The 10,037-nt window shown below is 38.6% G+C and overlaps 1 protein-coding gene across 1 annotated transcript; it reads left to right on the top strand.

Annotated features, from left to right (window-relative positions):
- Positions 1–46: 46 nt before the first annotated feature.
- HAUS8 (HAUS augmin like complex subunit 8) lies at positions 47–9,757 on the top strand. Its single transcript, XM_029084072.1, has 10 exons — positions 47–76; positions 396–496; positions 1,224–1,324; positions 1,821–1,903; positions 2,290–2,361; positions 2,881–3,039; positions 3,931–4,072; positions 5,127–5,268; positions 6,066–6,173; positions 9,742–9,757. Exons 1-10 carry the CDS (start codon positions 47–49, stop codon positions 9,755–9,757), a joined length of 954 nt encoding a protein of 317 aa, XP_028939905.1.
- Positions 9,758–10,037: the final 280 nt, after the last annotated feature.

Consider the following 10,037-nt stretch of genomic DNA (forward strand, 5'->3'; position numbering starts at 1 on the left):
CTTCTCTGCTCCTTCTTCAGGTGGAAGAATTGTGAAGTCTCGTTACATGCAGTACGATAAGAAAGATGCCAAGAAGGTACTTAAACACCTCGCTCCTGGGCTCAGGGGTCGCTCAGGAAGGGGTAGGAATGGTGTGAGGGGCAGCTCAGCTCCTCACAGGGAGCCCGTCAGTGAGACCTGAACAAAAAAATACCTCTGCGGGGGTTATGAGGGAGTTGTGGTGTGTTCCTACGTGCAGGCTGCGTTGGGAACTTAAGACTGTGCTCAGGTGACGTGCAAAAAACCCAAGACGCCCTGAGATTGTAGTTTATTGTCAGTGTTTGAGTTGGAGTTAGGATATATCGCTAATTGCGTTTGCTGCTTATGTTCAACCTTTCCTGTTTCTTCATTGTCAGGATAGTTCAGCAAATTCCTTCTCAACGTCTATTGCTAAACCATCTTCTGCAACTAAACCAAGATCAGTTCTCCCTCAGAAATGTAAAACTTCTGCTGGTATGTTTTAATAGAAGAATTAAAAAGCTTTTTCTTGTGTGAATTTGTATTTCCAACCTGTAGACTCTTAACAACTCTAAAATGGTGTGAAGAGATGGTATTTTGTGTTACGAGATGGTAGTTTGTGTTATTTGCATCACTGCTGGTTATTGTCTGTGTACAAAGGGAAATAAGAAACTTCATGTGGGATTAAGAGGTGTAAACTGAAGTGCATTAAGCTCTTGTTTGGACATTCTGATAGAAAACTAATTGGAATTCAGTAATTGGGTTGTCTAATATAAGCGTATCTCTTGCCTTCAGTACAAGGCTTTGAGCTTCTCTTTTACTGTGCCCTCACCATCGCTCTCTTTTTTTTATTTAATCTTTATAATAAACCCAGTGCAAATGACTGAAAATCCCTGTCTCTAAAACAGTCCATATTTATTTCTTTTGCAAGAATTGCAAAAAAATTTTCTGGTAAGACCTTAACTTGACCTGAAAATCCCGAGGAAATATTATTCCCTTTTCACATCTGAGTGGTGTTGTTGAACTGTGAAATGTTTAAGAGGAGAACATTCTGAACTACCTTATCTCTCAGTAAGTTATATCACAATGTATATAAAGTAAATCTGTAAAAGTTTACCTAAGGTTGCAACGTATTAGTGAAAGCCTATATAACTGTGAACTTATGCAGGTTCTACTCTAATTCTTTTAGTTTGATAACAGCTTCTTTCTACAGATGGTGTCCATAGCTCATTAAATCAGAGTAGTTTTGAGAAAGGTGACTTGCAGTCCACTTTATTAGATGAAGATAAAATTAGTCGACCAGACCTTGATCTTTCAGCTATTAATGGTAAGCTTCCACTCATACTCAATTTCTTGTTTTACTGTTTTTAATATATGTGCTGTAACTTGATGATAAGTAACCCTTGTGTTCTTCTATATTCACAAAAGAGTTCTTTTAAATAAGGTAAAGTATCTTTAAGCAGAGATATTAAGACCTTCAGGGTTTAAATTAACCTCTTGATTTTAGTATCTTTGGGGTGCTCTGTTCTTTTTGCTAAGCTCAAATATTAAAGAATAAAGTACTCTCAAGTGTTCCTGTAACAAATGGGTGTTAGAGTTTTCAGAATGGCTAATAGTCTGTCACACTAAAGCTGTAACTGTCACTTAAAGCTCAATGCTCAGGTGATCCACATCTTCTCATGAGTATCCTCAGAGTTAGAAATAGAGCACATGGTACGTGTAATAATTTTGACATTATCTTGGCCTTTGAAGAACCTGATGATATATTGACCCACCTTTATGCTTTGGTAGATGAGATTAATAACTTTTCTGTTGTGATACAGATAAAACTGTCCGCAAAAAGACACCCAGTTCAAACTCTGCTTGCAAAGGAGATACAGGGACACCTCAAAAAGCCAAAAAAGCGGTGAGTCTCACTGCTTTCATTTGCTAAGCATATTCATTTTGAAATGTGTGAAATGAAGATTTTCTCTTTATCTTTAATCTTTATAACAACTTTGAGGTCCTGGGATAGTCTAAAGCCTTCTGGCAGAAGTCAGAGTGTAGGTCTGAACTTCAACTTTTCTACCAGTATTATGAAAATCTGCTGAAAATGTTATAAATAAGTGGTGGAACAAAGAACAAAGAGGTATATTTAATTAACATCAATTGTTTAAAAACCCAAACTGTTTTTTTTTGAGCTGACTGTTGTTGATGACGGTTGTGGGCACAAATTGGACTTTATTTGAACATTGAAAAAGATAATTGTTTAAATACCCAAATTGATCTAGTATATTTTTTTCTTTTCTGAAGGGAAATGATTCTGATGCTCTGATGGAAGAGCTGGAATCTCAGACCCTGCTTTTGACTTACCTAAGAGTAAAGGTGAGAGTCAGTCAAGTACTCGGTGTTTCAGATAAAAGAACTTGATATTGAGGAATTGTTTAATTTCTTGCCTATGCTTTCTGATGTGTAGAAGTTAGATTTTTGTGACTTTATATGTTTAGGGTTGTAAAACTATGACTTGCTTTGGAAGCTCTCTTAGATTGAATTCAGTGTCAGTTTATTGATCTGATGCTGGTTCCTCATGAAGTGGGGGTACGTAGAAGCTTGGGGAAAACCGTGAGTAAGAGCGTTGGTATTTCAGGGTTGTAGCAGTGACTTTGTTCTTTGTTCTCTCAGTCCTGTATATGTACATTTTTCCTTGGCAAAAACTATTAGCAGGGGTAGGGGAAGAAGATTGAGGGGGGACCTTAACTGTGCTGTACTGTGCTTATTGCATGAGGTCTCTGATTCATTTATTGAAGCTCTCTGGCATGATCTGAGGCTTGCATTTGTTTCTTCAGGATATGTTAATTAAATGTAGCATTACTTTAGTTGTGAATATTTTTTTGCACATAATAGGCAGGAAAAAACGTTGCTGAGCTGGAGAAAAAATTAGAAAAAAACTTGCTAACATTGTGTGAAGAAAAGGGGAGACAACAGGAGAAGCTCTGCGAGCTGAAGCGTGAAATTCTACTCAAAGAGAGAGAGCAGAAACTTGATAACGCGTTAGACAAACAGGTAGGCTTTATTACAATTTATGCTTCTCCTGTATTTAAACAACCTCACTTACGGTATGAAGTAGTGCTTCATCCAGAGAAGATTTCTCTGCTTCTGTGGCCTGCTAGGGTACAATTTTATGCATCTTAAATAAGGTAAATATCATCTTCCTGTTGTGTTGTGTTATGTAACGCTCGCTGGTAACCTAAGCAGGTGCCTTCATTGCTTTTTTTGCTCTCCCTTGTGGAGAGGCAGGAAAGAGAAGTTAGAGCTCTTGGGCAAGGGGCACCAGCAGCGCCAGTTGCCAGAGCAGTTTGCAGCTGGTGCAGAAGAGAGGCGAGTATCTTCACCCACATGGACATCCTGCAGTTGCACAACTGCATCCATGGCTAGAGCTGAGATGCTGCCCCTTAGATGAGACGTGAACATCCTCTCTGCTTTGTCTTATTTTTATGTGTTTTACAGCAATAGTTCAGGCCTGGTTGTAAGAAGGCAAGTTTCTAATGAATAATTAATTTTTGAGGAATTCATTTTCAGAACTGAACCTGTGTTTGCTTTTTAATAAATAGACATTGCAAAAATGGGAAAAATACTTTTGTCTTTTGGAGAATAGAGTGTTAACTACAGTCCTAGTATCAAATATAAAACTCTTTAACTGCTCTGTTGCTAGTACCTCTGAGCTACAGTCACAAGGAAACTGATACTGACCTAGGCATTAGAGGTGGTAGAGGAAAACCTATTAAACAGCACAATAGGAGTATCATACCACAAACTTCTTGAATTTCTTTGTCAACAAGCATTGCAGAGTGGTATTTGGGGGTTTTTAAAATCATTTTTCTGTATTGAGCCAGGTCTGTGATAACAACATGGCTGCTTTTGAAGAAGTGTTGGATCATTATGTGTCTTTTCCAGATGGAAGTACTTTCTCCCCTCGTTCCTGTTTGTGAGCAGTTTAAAGAGCAATATAAAAGCTTTGCAGTTGCCCTGGATGCCACTAGACATGAATTGCCTATAAAGAATATTCACATAGAAGGAGATACACTAACATACCTTGGTATGAGAATTTGATTCATCTAATTTACTTTCAGAAATAATGGGGTTTTTTGGTATTACGTTGTTGTTAGATCTATCTGTGGCCACTGGAGGAATTTTGTGTGCCCTTAGAGCTTGTATGAACACTGAGCTGCAGCATTAGTCACATGCTTTGCTATGAATAATTCTTGTTTCTGTTTAGCCGCTGAACTGCACTTGAGCAAGTTTTTTTTATCCTGCAGCAGGAAAAAAGTAACTTTCTAAGCTAGGGCAGTCTTCATGTACACTTCCTTTTTCAAGTTTCTGTATCTTTTTAAGTATTCATGGCATTCCTCCTCCTTTCTTGTTCCTAATGGCTAAGCAGATTGTAGAAATACTGTGATCTCTTCTTGTTTCAGTGTTTTTTGTGGTATAAAGTCATGTGGGTAGACTTGCTCATGTTTCCTGTAGAGCTAGAGCTTAAATAATTGTGTGATGTCTTGAACCAGAGAGTGTTTCTTTAATAAACTAGTATTTGTGTTTTGTGTCCAACTCTGGACAAAAAAAGTTACATTTTTAAACTGCTGATCTACAAGAAATGAGATTCTTAACCCATTTACACTTTACTTACAATTTAAAACAAATAGAAAAGGGTTATTGAAGAACTTAAAATTCTTGTAAGAAGTCTTGGAAGGAATAGATATGTATTTTTGGTTTGTGAATATTAACAAAAAGGACTGGATACGTTTGTGTTGGGGGTACATGCTAATAGTAATACGTGTAACTGGCTAGGGAATTTTGGTTGTTTAAAACTTGTTTTTTCTCTTGCATTTCTGTATTGTGAAGATCTTTGTACTCTAAATGAGAGCTTGATTAGTAATTTTAATGCCATGTTGCTGATGTAGTCACAATAGCTAAAAATAATTTGGCTTTCCCAGTTTTCTCATGGTGTATTTGTGAAAGCTAAACAAACAGTTGTGTTTTCCATCATCTAGTTCTCCTGTCTCTGTGGTTCCTCCAGCTATTGAGTAAGCTTGCATTAACTGATGCCACTGCATGCATTTTTTTATTAATATTTTTAACATCTCATATTATAGATGAACTGCAAAAGCAGTTAACTATCACACAGGAACTTCTGACAGAAGTTATGCCAAGCTACTCAGAAGAAAGTGCAAAAGCATTTAGTGTATTGAAAGACCTGAAAGAAATGTCTCAGAAACTGGATAAAGAGCTTCAAAGGTATTTACAACAATCAGGTGAAAAGACTCATTGGCCAAATACTCAGAGGAAAATCGAGAGATATCTCCAGGATATATCCCAAATGGTTTTTTGGAGGAGGATTAATTGAGGGGATAGTAGCACCAAGTTTAATTCTCTTTGTAGCAGATATCTGTATTTCTGTCCCTACCCTGCCTACAGTCAAAGTGAAGAAGTTTGGGGGTTTATTTGTTCGTGTATTCAGAGTAAACTACTTTAGTGTGCCATTTGCTGACACGTTAGCTGAGAAATTCAGTGAGCAAGAGTAGCCCTGGTGAAGTACAAATATGTAGGAGAGTGAAGAACTCCAGGAGACAGAAAAGTGAACTGGAAGCACTATGTCTTAAATAATAACCATACAAATATATCCTCCTTTAAGAGGTACAAGGAGCAAAGAAAAGTTTTTTGTTTGTTTGTTGTTTGTTTGGGTTTTTTTCCTCAAATATTGTGTCAACAAATACAAAGTATCACTGAGAGCATGAGGAAGTGATAAAACGTGATAAATTTCCTTTCCTTCCTTAATTTCCCCAGAAGGGATTACAGCTAAAATCTTTGAAGATTGATAGACCATAAAGCCACACATCTCCCCCTCCTGCAAACTGCCTCTCCTCTCCTCTGAATTCTAACCATTAGGATGAAAATTCACATTTTACACTTTTTTTCTTCTGGTGGCTGCGTGGTAGGAGAATGATGTGAATGTCCAGGCACGGAGCCATTGGAGTTAAGCAGAAGTTACTCCTGTCCAGAGTAACTGATTTACCTTGTTTCATTTGTTCCAGGAGCTTCACAGAAGTGGAGAACCTGTCCTTTGAAGTTAGTAAAGAAGTTTCTCTGCGTAACCAAAGAATATGTGAAGAGAATCATGGACTAGATGTTGTGAAACACTGGTACTTCAACTAGGTTTGTGTGGTGTTTCACTAACGGGTGGGTACTAAGTCAATGCCAGCAGACTTGTCATCTTTTTACTTCTTATATGAACATAGAACTTGTCCAGATTTTCAGTTTTTCACCAGAATATGAAACCAGCAGCATGTGTGCTTACTAATACAAGAAATGGAGTTTTCTTCTGCATGTTGTCCCATAAGGAGACATCTTTTTTTTTTCTCATCACTTTTTGCCTTGACAGTACAGCAAGGTAAATAATAAGAAATGTTATTCTGAGCAAATATGACATAGGTGTTCTTAAACAACTCGGTTTACTTTTTGGAACTGACTTTTAAGTGTGCAGATTTGCATCTCTGCAAACCAGTTTTCCTTAGAGAGCAACATGTCAGAGTACAGATGTGGAATTGTGTATGTGGTGCTGTGCATTTGTCAGGAGGATCTGTAGGGATGTACAGCATGGTCATTGGTCACTCGGTTAACAACTTCTGGAGGAACTCTTACTTGTCCCTTATTTCTGGATTTGCTGAGAGGAAGAGCTATGTGGATAGCAAATAATGAGGCCGATGATTGGAAGGAGCCTGGTCACTTGTAACAAGTGAAAAGTTTTGGTAACTTGTTGCCTAATTGCCTTGGAAACAAATTATTAAAATCATAAATGTTTTTGTATTAATCTGACACCTTCTTTTTAAGGACTTTATTTATTTTAATAATAAAGACTATTTTACACTGCTTTATCAATAGCCTTCATGTTTGAATATCTTCATTGATCTCCTACAGAAGCTTTTGTTTCCATCTGGGTTTACATAGGCCTAATATTACACAATATACGCAGTGATGGACTTACAGGCACTAACCAGTCCCAGTGGTGAGCCATGACCTACTGGCACCCAACGTGCTGAGGCCAGAAGAGTGTGAATGTGGAGAGAAACCTCAGACCTAACTGCTGAGTAAGTGCCTGAGAAGGTGTGTGCTCTGTTGTGAACATACAGCCAGATGTGGCCCTTGTTTTCACCGTACTTTCCATTTTTGCACACAGCATCTCTTTTGGAGAGAAATACCTTCTGTATCCTGTGGTTTGTTTTTTTTTTTCACCTGTGGAACCTCTTTCTGTGATGGTTTGTTGAAAGTTTTGTTTTGTTTTGTCTGTGTAGTGGTTTCTGGCTTAAGTTGTGTCTGTGAAGCTTTTTGGCCTGCTCAAAAAAAATACTTGGAGCATTCTCCTTGCACTCCTTAAAGTGCTATTCAGGCTTTCTTCCTGGTGTTACTGAGGGTCTAACTGGATTCTTGTCTTGTTTTTATTAAAAATTAAGTAAATTAAGCTATAGTAACTGGGTCAGTAAGATGTGAAGTGCACTGGGTGAGAAGTCAATCTATAAACTATTAAGACCCTCCTTATATTTAATATCAATGTCATTTTTTTTCACAGCAACTTATCCATAAGCCAGTGGGAGGTAATGTGTTATTTTAAGATGTTAATCTGTTGTTTCTTCTTCCTCAAACATGTCAGATGATTTGTGCTCAATATCCTGTGTGTGCTGCCATTTATTTTGTGAGTCATGGGTGCTGGACGCAGCAGGATCACACTCCGGGTCAGGAGCATGAGCTGCACCTACGAATTTGGCCACTGGATGGGGAGCTTTGCTAAGCAATCAAGTCCTAGGTTAGCTGGAAATTAGCAGTCTGGTTTTGGTGCATGGAGATCTTAGTAGAAAGGCTTCTACATAGTGAAACTGCTGCTCAAACAACTGTTTATCCTTGGGTTGGATAATTGCTACGATGTGTGTCCTCATGCCCCGAATCTTTGTCGTGTGTCATTCTGATGTACGGAAAGTTAAGAGGGGTCTTACTTAAATATGAGGGGGGAGGGATGGAATGAAAATCGAGTTTATAGTGTCTTGATAATTCTGTCTCTGCACAGACACAAATCAGAATGCTTTTCCTAGGATTTAGTGATGGTAGACTTCATTGCTGCTCTAAAAAAAAATATATATTTTTAATAAATACTTTTAAATTAATCCCATTCTCTTCAGTCAAGTGACTTTGCTGTTGCAATACTGTTGTGTTTATATATATATATGTACCCAAATGTTACTTAAGCAACGGACAGCAATACAAATTTTCACTCTAAAGTGAAGTGTATTTTGTGAAGTGTAAAGTGAAGTGAAGCTGCTATTTCTCTTCTGTGAAGAAGGGTGGTGGAGAAAGGTTCTGCTTGCTGTGATCACAGTTAAAGGCTCTCAATCTGTTGGGGCAGTAGTTCATCCCTGCTGCTGCAGGTGGCACTCATTATCTGTACAACAAGCCTCAGGCACAGTGGGAGTCCTGGAACTAAAGGCCAACTGCTTGTACAAAACAATAAAGTGCTTGGGGATGTGCACTCATTGTTTCAGAAGAATCCCAGGCATTGATTTGAGCATTCTGGCCATTCTTTTCCTTAAATTGAACACTTGTGTAATTCTTTGTACAAATGCTAGAACAAGTGTTAGATAAAGCAGCTCAGCCTCTCCAGGAAAGGCTTTAAACTCTTTTGAACTGAGACTTTTCCATCTTGATTTTTTCCTGAATATTCTTTCTAAGTGGTTCTGTTTTGGCTCTTTGCAGAAATGTTTTAGGCTCCTCCGCCTTGAAATAGCCACAGACATTAGATGCTGTTGTGTTGAACACTGTACAAACAACAACAAAGAACTGCGGAATCACTGGAGCAGGAGCTAAACAGATGTGACACCTCTTATTTTGCATTTTCCACTTATTTTCTGACAATGTCACATGCTCTGAGTCTGGTTGGAGTCCTAAACAACTGAAGGGCTCTTTTTATTCAGGTTATCAATCTCTTCTTGGGGTTTTTTGGTGTTTTGGTTTTTTTCCCTGTATTTTTAACCTAGTATTAATAGTATTCTCCCTTCTGTAATTTGTCTCAATGTAGATTCGTGTTCTGCCTGAAATTGTGCAGTTCTTATTACCTGTGTATTCATCTTTTAGGCCAAAAGTTCTTATTCACCAATTGTTAATGTTCATGTGTTCTAAGGTGCTTTATTTCTGGGGAGGGGGGCAGCTTTTTTCTCTTGTAATTGTGAAATGAGACAACTAGGTCTGAGAACCTGGGTGGGAACTGGGGGAGCACGGAAATGTTAAGCGCAAAATTATCTTAATTGTCTAAAAAGCAATTGGCAAAGATAATTTTAAACTAGGTTTGTACCACACAGATTAGCCTGCCTGGATTCTGGTATTTCTTGGAGATCTCTGACCACATTCTCTTCAGTTACACTGATGTTGCCTGACTCTTTTTTGGCCACCAGCTCAGGAGGGCTGAGTCAAAGCATTTTTTGCTGTAATTCCTGTGCTCTCTGCGATAGGGTCACCAGGGGTCAACGTAAGGGAGCATCCCTCTGTGCCTGTGGTGCACTATGGTGGAGCTGCAGCCCAGGAGATAATCGAGGCCCGTTTGTCTCTTCACCACCACCCCCCAACCCTACAATTCTTTGTTCCCACTGGCTTCAAATGGAGCTGATTCTTTGCTCATCAACAGCAAGTAAGCAGCTCATGACCCCAGCAGATGTTTCTGCATTTTAGGCTAATGAGAACTTAGTGGATTACTGCAGTCTTCCCTGCCTCAGAGTAAATACCACTTTGTTGGAGATCCGGAAACTCATACTGAATATGATAAACAAACTGCTGGCTGGACTGTGATTGCCAGGACATGAAAAGAGTTCCACAGCAGCAGAGGATCTAACAGCTCTGAAATGCACCACTGAGCCACACCAATTAAGAGCATTTCCAGTGATTATGTGAGCATTCCTGTTCGACTCACAGAAATGATTTTAGGTTATTTCTTCCGCTGCATTTGTGTGTGGTCTGTAAAGCAAGCA

The sequence above is a fragment of the Antrostomus carolinensis genome, unplaced genomic scaffold (assembly GCF_000700745.2).
Source record: "Antrostomus carolinensis isolate BGI_N321 unplaced genomic scaffold, ASM70074v2 scaffold35803, whole genome shotgun sequence".
Classification (NCBI taxonomy): Eukaryota; Metazoa; Chordata; class Aves; order Caprimulgiformes; family Caprimulgidae; genus Antrostomus; species Antrostomus carolinensis.